The 13,040-nt window shown below is 39.4% G+C and overlaps 1 protein-coding gene across 2 annotated transcripts in view; it reads right to left on the reverse strand.

Moving 5' to 3' along the window:
• Positions 1–13,040, reverse strand: part of KIF26A (kinesin family member 26A) — a 98,793-nt gene that overhangs the window by 26,588 nt on the left and 59,165 nt on the right. For both annotated transcript variants that reach the window (XM_050336564.1, XM_050336563.1), the window contains exon 5: positions 3,196–3,379. In XM_050336564.1, the coding sequence (XP_050192521.1) occupies positions 3,196–3,379 (184 nt within the window). The remainder of the gene's footprint in view (positions 1–3,195; positions 3,380–13,040) is intronic.

Genomic DNA, 13,040 nt, shown 5'->3' on the forward strand with positions numbered 1-13,040 from the left:
TGTTCTACTTTTGACCTTCATGTTTTCCATATTTTGTTCCTCTATCTCTTATAACATATTGAATACCAGCTAAAATACAACCGTGAATATCAGTGGGGTGAAAAATATTAAGAATTACCACTGCAGGGACAATACAGAAAGCCATTCATATTTGCCATTCTAAATGCTTCAATGTGCACTTTACTCTGAGCTTCCAGCAGATTTACAAAAGAAATGGGACTACAAAGAATGTGTCGGTACAGATAATAATTAGTTGCTGTAGTATTCAGGCTTTAATCACTTGATGTGCCAACTGTACCAAAATACCATTTATTGTAATAAATGGTACTTTGTTACAGTTGGCATATCATTCATCTCTTCAGTTTGCTACACTGCTCTCACTGAAGCATCTTGGACACTTCATGGGTTTCCAGTTTGTTACTTCTGTTTGTCATTCTTGTATAACTTCCTCTCCTCAGAGGTGAAGGAGGAAAGGGCTGCCCCAGCAGCTGCTTAACCCACTGTAACCACACAGTAATAGTCGGGTGAGGGACACTGTTGACATGGAAATGATCACACAAACCAAGGACAGCACAAGCCACAGATGCTGCGGTAGAAAAAAGCGACTCCAGAATTCATCACTGACTCTGTCCCCTATGTCACTGGACAGGCTGCAAGAAAAAACTGAAGAAAATGATAATCAGGAGCAGTGTAAAGTAAAAAGCTGTTAGAAGAGAGACTGAAGTTAACAGAGGATCACAGCACAACTGCCAGTGTTTACTGATTGTTCTCTCAATTGCTAAGACATTTAAAGCAGTGAGGAATAAAAGTGATTACTTTATTCCCATCACCCTCATCATGAGATACCAACTGAGTAAATCTTGATCAACAGAAGCAGTTGAATAGGAGATAATGGAGAGTGCTAATGCACACTGAGCTAAATGATATTAAAAGCTATTTGGCATTGCTCAGAAAAAGGTGAAACTATGAAGTTTTAGTACTAAAGTACACTTACAGAGGAGTGACACTGTTCCTTTGACCACAAGTTCTAAGAATTGGGACACATGAAATTTCATTTCTGCTGACTCATAATTTTTACAAAAAGCTGTATTGCTGGAGGGCTTTTTTTATGGGCCAACACTGATATTTATGATGTTGCAAAAGAGGAATGGGTTAAGAGAGACATTTAATAGGTATTGCATATCAAACTGGATCAGAGAAGATGCCTAGTTACTTTGTGTTTTGAGGAGCATTAAAACTAGTAACTAGCACTCCACATCACCGTTTGGATGGTCTAGATTTTAACTGTAAGAACTAAAGAGCTGATTCAATTAGCAAAATGCTTCTATCCTCTCCAGCATAGCACAGGATTCTTCCAAATTGTGGTTAACAAGTACGTGGTGAGAAGGACTCAGCTGAAATCCTGGGCCCAAACAAACAGTATCTTCAACACTCAATGATCCTTGTAGGTCCTGTCCAACACAGGATATTTTATGATTCTATGTTTTTAATGTTTTCAGCTGAGAGCTAAACAACAGACATTTTCAGGGTCAACAGTAACTCATTGACCCATAAACTTTGGAAATTCTTGTTGTAGTGTGCCAAAGCAGGGGAGGAATGCCACCCACATTTCCAGTGTGCTACAGGTATATCTCCTGTGCTGAAAGAGAAGCTTCCACAGCTGACTTGATCAAGGTCCTACCATACTCCTTAGCATTTTGGTGAAGCTCTTCCCTTGGAAAGCTCTCTGCTCTACTCACTAATGAAGAAAATAGGCAGAGCACATGACCCAAGGCATATAATCTCCTGCTATCTGGGATAATGCACTTGATCCATATTAGACTTTGTGAAACTTGTTTAAGACACCTGATAAACCAGAGCCTTCCATGAAGTACAAGTCATGTTGGGAAGCTCCACTGGCCACCCTCAAAGCATAGTAAAAAGGCTGAAGTTTCTTGGTTAGACAGAGCTGGAGGCACACAAGTGAAATGAGGTACAAAGACAGCTTTATTGAGCTGTAGGCACAAGGATATACAATCACACTTTAAAGGTCTTCCTAAGGCAAAGTGCCTCAGAAATGCCACGCTCCCTGTTATTTTGCCATAGACAAGTACTAAGTCCCACAGAAAAAAGGCAGGCACAACAAATGGGCTCCATTAAAAACTCACACACAGAAAGGGTATTCCTTAGCAAAACCTCATCCACCTGGGAATCTCTAAATTAATGTGTCAGGTTTTCTGTATTTCACTATTTAATACTTCATTCTCTTTTCTAAGACACTGGAAGAACAGGAAAAGAAACCACATTTTCATCTGTGAGTTTCCACCTGCTTAAAATAGCCAAAACTATTCCTTTGTTTTCCATTTAGCATAAACTCACTCAGTTAGGAAATATAAAGTATTCTCTGTGAGCAAGTGTCAGTTCTAGGTATTTAGGCTGACAATCTCTTTCTGTTAATGCTGATTTGTATAGTTACTCTAGGTGCATATTTTAGCTCTCCTGTGCACATTATATACTTCAATTCTATCTTCAAACACTAATCTCTTGTAACCTATGTAAATAAGTGTTCAGACTCTGCTGTGTGGGTGATTAAACAGTTATAAATATGAATAAAGCTCTAAGTAATTGGTTTGTATTTTAATTAATTTTAGATAAAATTAGCACAAATTTTTTGAATTTCAAAAGGTGCTGCATTTCCTAAGCTGGTGAGATGTATATTTCTCTCCTGCTCCTCCATTTTCCAACTCTTGCTTTACAGTGACATGTGAAGCAGAGGGAAACAAAGCCCCCTCAGTGTATCTCCTCAACCTCAGCAGACAGACAGCACCAGCACCAGCTGAGCCTTGCTGGCAATGCAAAGACTATTTCTTCCACAAGCAAAGCCTGTACGTGCATTGGTTTAGAACCAGTGATGTCAAAGGAAATTTTGTCTCTTACTGTAACAGAAGGAAGGGCGAAACAACCTTTGGCAATACTGTTGTCAGTGATGTTAACTGGCTTCAAGGAAGACTGCACTCCAGCACTGAATCTGCCCTGAGTCTGCCAACTCTTCACAAAATCAACAGGAGATAACAGGAACACTCAAAAGGATGTGGCTATCTCTCTCTCCCAAGATCCTTTCCTTGAGCCTGCCCAGCTCTGTTCTAGGCTGAAAGCTTCCAGGCCCTTTAAAATTTGCCAAGAAAACCGTTTTAAAAAATTGAAATCCAAAGTTACCTTTCCAATGCCAGGGTTGTCCTTGATTTTGGACACAGCTCTCAGAAGGCATGGTGGTGCTGGGGGAGGACAGAGCTGCAGGATGCCACTAAAGTTAGTAGCATAAATAGAGAAGTCATGTGTGTGTGGCAGGGGTGGATGGCATTTCTTTCTCTTCGAAGACAGGTTAAGCTTCTGTGCTGCTCTGTATAAAAGTAATAGCAAGAAAGGACAAAGTTACTAGGTGTTAATGGGAATCTGGACCAGACAAACAGATGCTCATTGTCATCACTGCCTGCTTAACAAATCAAGTCATTACGTTCTAATCTGATTTCATAAGGATAAACCATCAGGATGCCAACAGAAGGAAATATGGGTAGGAAAATTAGCAAAATATTCAGTTAACTTCTCCACCAACACAGTTTAAATTATTATCTAACTTTCCCTTCTTTCCCCAAATAGCTGACATCTGAATCCTAGAAAGCTAACATCTCACTGACATAATAAAAAGCTGAAATAATCCCCTTGTCACTGGCAGAACCAGATGGACTTTGTTGGTGATAACATTATGAAAGTGGTTCTTTGTACTCTACGAGTTACTCAAGGCAGAGGATAACACTCCAAGTCAGCTAAGCTCAAGATCCTCTCCTGTTGGCTGCACAGAAAATCCTTAGATAACAGAAAATTTCCTTCAAGACAGATTGGTTTTTCCTCCCCAATTCCATTCTTTCACATTAAAATGGAAAGCTATTAAAAAGACATGCTTTAATGTGCTGAATGATAATGATGTTGCTTTTGAAATGTAGAATTTCAAAACATAAAAGATGGAGAAAAAAATTAAAACATACAATTAAAATTGTAACATTCTTCCCTGTGAATAAAAATAGGAATATAATCATTTTTTTCTGTGATTCCCCATCAGCAACACTGAACAATACAGCAAGAAACAACAACAGAAACTCGACTCTACATCAAAACCCACGTGATTAAAGAAAAAATAAATCACACTGCAGGTTTAAGTATAATAAAAATGTGTTAGCAAGCACATGCTGGGCATCTGGGGGTGGCAGTGAGGGTGAAATCTCAGCTTTCAAACTCAAGGAGAGCTTTACCACACAAATAACACACGTGGGATCTGACCCTGAGGCTGTCAGTAGATAGTAGTCCACCCACAAATAAGTATCATAAAGGATCCAACATGTTATTTTCTAAATATTTCTTTGAACAACTGTAAAATGCTCAAAATTTGCAAAGTGTTCCACTGCCAGCATCTGCGACCAACCTGAGACCATGCTGCTGATGCCAACAGGTCTTCTGGGGGCAAATCACTATTCTGGTCCATGCTGGCAATAAAAAGGCTTGTCACTATGAACATATTAGTTTATAAATATGCGATGACCAAAAGTATCTTTATACAATGACTACTTTATATTTTCATCATGTCTTTCAGCCTAAGATCTCAAAGTACTTTTCAGTGAGATCAAACTGGCACTAGCATCTGTGAAGTATTATAAGCAACAGACAAGGAGAAACTAAGTCAGTGCTTTGCTGTCAAACCAAATTAAGGGTAAATCTAGAACCTTAATCTTGCCATGAATCTTGTCATCAGGCAATCTCATGCTAAGTCAGTTTAGTAAGCTGATCAGAGATAAGAACTCTTCCTTTTCTTATATTTATGGTAGGTTACAAGCAAAACCAAAAACCGAGAGCAGGAGGGCTGCAGAGTTTCTTCCAGCAGCACTATTGCCTTCAAATGAGTAATAATAGAAAGAACTGGTTGTGTCTGAGGAACAAAATGCCACATTTGAGTCAACACTGGACAGTCAGTGCTAAGGATAGGACTCTCAATACAGATCTACAAAATTCTCAGTCCTATGTTCTATATTTCCAAACTTGTTATGTTAAACTCCTGAACTTTTTACTTCAACTTCCAAAGTTGCAGACCTCCTATGTGCTCCTTTCTCCCTCTATAAACATTGCAATGTTTAGGAAAAGACAAAGATTTGTATGATGAAAAAATGAGGTTCTAGTTCCAAACTCAGAGGGAGCCTGAAGCCACTGTCCTTTGAGCAGGAAGCTGGACTTTTGCCTCTGAGGAAAGGAGCAGCTTTTGACTCTGACTGCATCCTGAAACCAGCAGGAACTGGATCCCACAGTGAAGCAAAATATCACAAGCATGGGTTTATACAGAACCTTGGCGGGTTGGTGGCAATGAGAACTGATTTAACTGCCTAAATCTCAAATCCCCTTGCTAATACTTCATTCAGTATGAAAACATATGCCTGAAATAGGACACCAGGCACACAGTTGCACAAATTCACAGTGGTTGCAGCTGCACATTAAAACTGTATAGCCTCCTAAATTATATACAGCTTTACTGTGCAGGAAAGAGTCTCTACCTGTTGGTACTGCCATTGTGGAACTCAAGACAGTCATTAGCCTCTATCTCCAAGTACCAATTAACAGTTGTGGTTATTATTTAATCATCTTGTTGATTAATATGAAAGATAATGTTTATTTTCTTGTTTACATGCTATGATCCCTTGTTGAAATTATAAAAACTCCTCAAGAGAATGTCTTCAAAGCGCAATCAAGATATACATTAAATCCTGATGAAATAATTACTCCTGCAACAGATCTGGCTGAAGGAGCTCCTCTGGGAAACATACATAAAAGAGAATGAGATAGAAAGGACAAATTTACTCAGGAATTGTGTATTCAAGCAGCTAACTAAGCACTAACACTCAGTGAGTAACTGCACCCAAACAGGCCTAGCTAAGCAAAGCATACAAATAAATCAAGAGAAATTCCACTTTTTAGAAGCACAGAATCTCTCACAATACCTCAGTGGCACATTTCTGGGTCATTTTGATAAGCAGATCTCAGATACTCAATCCAGTACTAGTTACACACCAAGACAGAACAACTTTCGAAGTGGTTCACTTCTGACAATATGAGCCACCTTTCTGCATCTCCACTGTTCAAAGGACAATGTCATATGCTAGCTAAAGCAATTAACTGCTGTAGTGCTGATAAATCCTCTTCCTATGAGTCTGGAGTGCCACTGTTTTACTAAGAAATTTGGCAAAGGGACTGCTGATGTCCATGTGAGATAACAGGAAACTGAAAGGAGAGGAACTGGAGTAGCTGTTGCAGAAAATAATCGGTGCTTTGATGGGCAACAGGCCAACAGCACTAATAATGATGTATGTGGTTCACACTTAAAATGCATCTCTTGTCAGGTAACAGTGCACAAAGCTTAATTACAACCTTTCTGTGTTTGAATGCAAGAATGACTTTGCCTGGCATTAAAACAAAGTTGTTTCTGGAGCTGGAACATCACAGACATCTTGTAGCAGTATCTAACAGCTTGCTGGGTTTGGTTTTATTTGTTGGTTTGGGTTTTTCTAATAGGGAAAGGTTAAGGATCTAATGGAAAGAATAGGGTGATTTAGGTAAAACAAACACCACTATCAAGCCATGCACTCTGAATATGAATTCAAGTAATTGTCATCCTCAGCCCCTATAAAAAGCACAGTCAGTTCTTTAACAAAAGCCATTTGGGTAGTAGCCTTCATATGCTTTGCTTAGGCTCCTGGACTTGTCCAGGCAAAGAACACAACATAAGGACTCATCAATCCTTATGAACTTCTTGCAGAACCAACAATATACTTGGTGGCATCCCAGCCAAGTACTCATTAGGCCAAAATATAGGCCAAGCTGGTCTGGACATGGGTCCAAATAAATTAAAACAAAAATCAACTTCACAAACCTCCTCACTTCAGTAAAATTCATGAGAGGATGTATTTACATGGAGCCAATTCTGAAATACTCCAGAGTGCTGGATTTTCTGCAGTCCTTATCCAACAACCCATTACTGAATCTATACCTAAGTTTCCAGTTGTATCTTTTCTCCAGCATTCCTTTTCTCAGGGGAGTTCATTTCATGGAGAGAGAACAAGGAAGGATTTCCTAAACTGGGCCCTTTTTGCCTAGCACCAGAAAGACAGAATTCAGGCTCATACCAGATCACTTTCTGTAGGAGCCTAATTGGGTGCCATGCCTATTGCCTGATTTGCTTCTTTTTCTCAAATTTAATCTTGCACAAGAGGCCCTCACGTACATCTTCAGCACCACAGTGGGCTGTCTGACCTTCCTCAACATCAACTTCTGTTTCCTCACAGGAAAAATTATGACCCATAGGAAATACTATGCAAAACTTAAGCATTACAGTAATTTGTTTCTCCAGGCATTTGCCAAGCATTTTGTCACACTTTTGTCACAGTTATACACTTTCCACCTACCTTTGCTTTCCCCATTCAGCCTTCCCAAGCACTCTTCTACAAAACATTCTTGCAAGGGAAACTAAGCTCCATATTCCTAAGCTGCTCTTCCAATTAAAGCATGAGAGACATCCATGTATATTACTTTTACCTCCAGCTGTGAGATCTACTGTCTGCATTTTGCTTAACTCTTTCCCTCTTTAATAGAAGATGTCTTTTAAGACACTCTGGAGAGTTCTTTCCTCATAGCTAGGTGTCACAGTAGAAAATAAAACTAATATATGGCCCATGCAGGGGCACTCAAATATCAAATGACAAGGGACAGTCTCTAACCTGCTCCTTACCCCACACAATTTACAGATTACTAGGTTTTCTGCCATGCATGGATGAGACCAGTGAGGAAAACCATGGCCAGATCAATTACATAATGCTCAGCATCTAGGGAACAAGACTGCAACAACAGCCTCTACAAAGCCTGCTCATTGAAAGAACCATACTATTTTTTATTTTAAATTCTGCCTATGTAGTTAGTATGACATTTCAGATAGTCTGATGTAACAGCAAGCTGCTTCTAGCTTACACTCACTGCACATGTTCTGCACGTTATAGCTGTGAAAGTAAACAGCACAATTTAAATCCCTTAAGCATCCCTTCCGGGTATAACTTTTCTGAAAAAAAAAAAAAAAAAAAAAATCAGACTTTTATAACTATGCAAAATTACAAAATTTTTGCTTAACACTTTGTGGAATTTATTACGCTTCAGAAGGGGATGTGAAACATGCTCTGGGATGCATACCAGAAATGGGTCAACTGAGATAAATGCAGAGGACTTAATTGACACCGTGGGTGGGTTTATGGACAAACTGCCACAAGTCACAAAGAGAACTGGGAGTCCTGCTTCCCATTATTAACATCCACTGACAAGAAAAATAAAAGAAAACTTCTGCCCGTTCATTTCAGCATGACTCATTACATATTAACAGTTTTAGTGTTATTAGCCAGCCTTATCTTTCAAAGATCACAATCATTATTCATATTGTGAGAATGCTTAAGGGCTTCACTTAGAGGGTCAAGGTCAAAGAGGTGTACAGTCCAGGCCTTAAATATCCTGAAATTCAGAGTTTACTCAAGAGTACACTTAGTCAAGACTTTTGGTTTGACCTTGACAGACATCATGGAAGTGACTTTTATCCTGATTCTGAACCCTCTGCAAAGTTTGCAACATTATAGATGCAGGTTTACACTGAGAATCAGTCTACTCTAAAGCAAAGCTTTCCTGAACTTTCCCAGTTCCAACAAGGCATCGACTGCCTCCCATAACCAGTATCCCAAGCTTTTCCCACTGCAAACCAGCCCCTAAAGGAAGCAGTGGGAAAGTCACAGCCTATCATCATATCTGCAGTTCCAGTTATTGTTTCCTTAATTACTCATCAATACAGATAATAAATAGACGGATGTCCTACAATACACCCTCCAGCACTCTGTCCCAAGCCTTCCGCAATTCAGAGAATAAACTTGGTTGGCATTATTATTTTTCTTATCACTATTACTTGTTTGATTTCTGGTTCTAAAATTAGAAAAGGTAGCACAATGGAAGAGTGCAGTTGCTACCCAAAATCCCAAGCAAAATTAAAAATGAATAAGGTATCAGTTTCTGCTAACAGCATGCAACGTGGAAAATAAAATGTGATTTAGAAAAAGACATTTTTAAAGAGAAAACTGGGAATGTCTAAATCTGTCATGTAGGTTTGGAAAGGATAGGCACCATTTGTATTTCTACAGTAAAATTTGTCCACTTCTAAAGTATGCATAAAACTTTGAGGTTACAGTCTCTTCTTCCCCCTAGAACAAGCTTAGAGGTTCCTGGGATGCATATATAGCTCCAGGAGGATATAAAGGCTTTCCCCACATAGTATCACTACACAAGTACAGCACCAAACCTTTGTTTGGTTAGCTGTCCCAGCAATCCTGCCGAAAAGCACTGCCAGGAAGAACAAACAATTAATGTTCCTTATTTCCGTGGTTCAACTTCCTCAATAAATAATCAGTTCATCTGGATCACAATGCACAGCCTCAAACAATGGCACTTTTATAATGGATGATGGTAATAAAGTTTCAATAGAAACCCATTATTCTGAAACATTCCAAAATGTCAAACCACATTTAATATTGTGGGGATGTTACCAGTACAATATTATAAAAGAAAGTATCTCCAGTACAGACCATGTTCATGCCTTGCCTCTTGCACACAACATAAGCTTGCAATTTGGGCTTGAACTTCCCTTTGACCCCTTACTTTTCTCTTACTGTCTCTTATTAAAATCAGCAAGGTAGAAATAAAGATCAGCTATTTATTAGGAAAAGCATTACAGCTGGAAGAAGAGTCCAGAAGAGATTCTAAGAGGTTATCTACACTTTCCCACTGCTAGAGGGTAGGATGAACCTTACCTAATACAATCCAATATATATTTCTCCAACTTATTCCTAGAAATCTCCAGTAAAAGCAAGTCTACACCCTCCCAAAGCAATCAATTCCAGTTTTTAACTAGTCTTATTCTTAGAAAACTCACGTCTCATGTCTCTCATTCCTTATCTTCCCCCCATCTCACCAGCAGACATGCAGAGGAGTTTACTTCCTTCTCCTGTGGAAGCTGTTACCTGTATGAAAACCACTACCACACCCCAGACTTTTCTTTTACAAATTGAAAAGTTCTAATCCTTCCTCAGGAACTTTCCTCACAGGTCAGGTTTCCTTGATTTCTGACTATCCTTGTTGTTCTCCCCCTACTCTATTCACAACTTCATGAAGTATGGAATCAGGGCTTCATGCATCAGTGAGAAATAATCAAGCATCATCTGAATTAAGGCACCATACAGAAAGGCCAGGCAAAGCCACTTTGGGATAATCTCAGAAAGACCTCCAGAAGATAAGTTAAAACAAACCTGCTGGGTACCCTGACATCAGAAGAGCTTCTTCATGCTATACAGAACCAAGAGCTGATCCCTCCTCTCTGATATACATCATTAATTTAGCAGAAGAAACCAATCAAGCCCATCTTCAAGCAGTCAAGTAATTTGCATACAGGAATCCAAGGAGGAATTTTCACTATGCTTCTCCGTAATTTTTCCCCAGTTTGACAAACACCAAAGGGTAGATCCTCACAAGCACTGAAGAGTTACACTCCAGCCATTTTTTTCTGCTCTCCCAAAACAGCAGCCTCTGAGGTTGCTGCTACAAAACTGTCATGGGTAACGTCAGCTCCATATTCTCTTCAGATTGCAGATTTAAGACATTTTTCTGGCCAAAGAACATTGCTTGAGCAGCCAGGACCAGCGTTCAGGAACTGACTTTTATATATATATATATACACACATACACTCACCAGAATAACAGCTAGTCACCGCAGCCTGCCACATACCATTTCCAGCTCTGCTCACTAATGATGTTAAACAAAGCAAAGAGCAGACGAACATATTGCTGCACTTCCACACTCGCTGTTTACAATTGTACCATATGACAAACTGCTGAAAACCTGTGTAGGTTAATCTTTAAGTAAGCAAGACTGTCAACACCTAATATAGAAATATGTCAGTTCCCAGGCTACACACTGCATAGCTATGGAGTGAAAATACAGCTACCTGAACGCCAGCAGTATTTCCCAGCTCTGTTTCATGACCTAACTGAGCTAAAGCAGGCAGAACCACATCAATCTAAGCACACTCCTTAGGCAAAAAACATTGGGCTTATTTGCCAGCGAGACATAAACTCATCAAACAGTCAGGTTGAGCAAAACAGAATTCTAGCCTCATTTGTACTCTGTCAAGAAAAAGTAATAAAGACATTTTTAAAGCTACAAAGTAACGAAATTTAAGCAATAGTGTTAACTAGCCCTTCATTATTAAAGTAATCACTTAAATAGATCGCTTAGCATTTTGCTCTGTAGTATCAGCTCCTGGTGCACAGAAGACGACTAATTTTTTTTTGTTACAAAAGATATTACACTCCATGCTATTCATCAAAAACAATCTGCTATGAAACGCAACAGCATTCTGCTCATTCAGGCTGCTCCGGGGAAGAAAGAGATGCACTTGCAAGTTGAAAAGACGAGAGAAAAATACATGACATTTCTAACAAGGGTTCATCTGAAGCACTAGATTCAGACAAGTGTCTGACAGGAAAGAGGAAAAGTAAAAGGGGGGAAAATTCCCTATTTTCACATTCTTGATTGCATATACCAGTCTGAATACAAGTGAGTATCTGTGACTGTAATGCCTCCTTTACCATAAAAGCTGTGGGGTGGGTTACAGTTTCAGGTTACCTTCCTTTGCCCCAGCACACCATGCCCACAGGCGTACCCTTCTCATCAATTTCAGCTCCCTCAGTTCCATATTTTATTGCACATCCTGAAAATCCACAGAGGATCCATTCCTACTTCATGGGTTTTATTTCAGATGCTTAGTCAAAGTCTTGACACCTATACTGCCAAGCAAATAACTTCTCAGGGGGGCATTTACTTATTCCTACTGTTAGTGACTTAAATGGTCACTGACAGCACTAAATGATGCAGGGGAAATCACCCGAGTACAGGAGTCATGTGCCCACACAATGACTATTTTTAAACAGAGGAGGGACACATGGGCTTCTAAACCCAGGGTTTCCATGATTTATTTAACTGACATCAGTTCTGAAGTAATATTTCTCACAGGTATAATGGGCTGAAATTACAGCACCATTTGAAATAGCACTTAACAGGAAAATTTAGGATGCATGTTCTTCCGTCACTGTGGATGGAGGGATTTGACTATTTCTGACCCAAAGATGATAACTTCAAATTTCAGTAGAAATTAGCGACTCCTGAAGACCTGCTGAGACACAGTATCAAAGGATATTCTGAAGCTTGCCCTGAACTCCAACAAGCTTCACTAATAACATTTAGATTAGATTCATTTTATGCTGATTAACTTCCCCTGAGTCATTTCCTCACAGTAAAAACTCTATAGGGCAGTGCTTCTTAATAAGTGAGTTCCACCACTGCGGACACAAAAAGCCCAGCAAAGCAGAAAGCAACCCCAAGAGCAGCACTAACTGATGTTGAGTGAGGTACTGGCTAAGCTCTTCGAAATGTCCTGCCAAAAGAAACATCTTCCATCCTCCAACAGGAAAGATGAAGGAAGTTTTAGAAAGCCAAAATTCAATCATATTTCACAGAGAATTTAAAAGTATCCTCAGAGTAATCCTGCAGTTGATCAAGCACTGCAGCTATAGTGCTACTGCATTATTTTGGCTTGACATTTCATTTTTGTTATAAATGATAATGTGGGATGTCTTATTCTACCACAAGCACAAGCAAGCAAAGCAATGTTGCTCAGAATAGAGAAAGCGTCACTTCAAAGTCCATCTGCCCTGCAAACCACATCCTGCACATCATAAACTTAGTGTTAGATCGACTGCAAGTTAGTCCTGAGAACTAAACACTCACCTATCAGTCTGATTTAACTATTTCACCTGCTAAGTCTGTCTGTCTTAGCAACATGTTAAAATAGTTAAATATGGTACTGTAAGACTCTGAAAGTCACTAACAA

The sequence above is a fragment of the Myiozetetes cayanensis genome, unplaced genomic scaffold (genome assembly GCF_022539395.1).
Source record: "Myiozetetes cayanensis isolate MyiCay16 unplaced genomic scaffold, myiCay2020 scf6-25, whole genome shotgun sequence".
Lineage (NCBI taxonomy): Eukaryota > Metazoa > Chordata > Aves > Passeriformes > Tyrannidae > Myiozetetes > Myiozetetes cayanensis.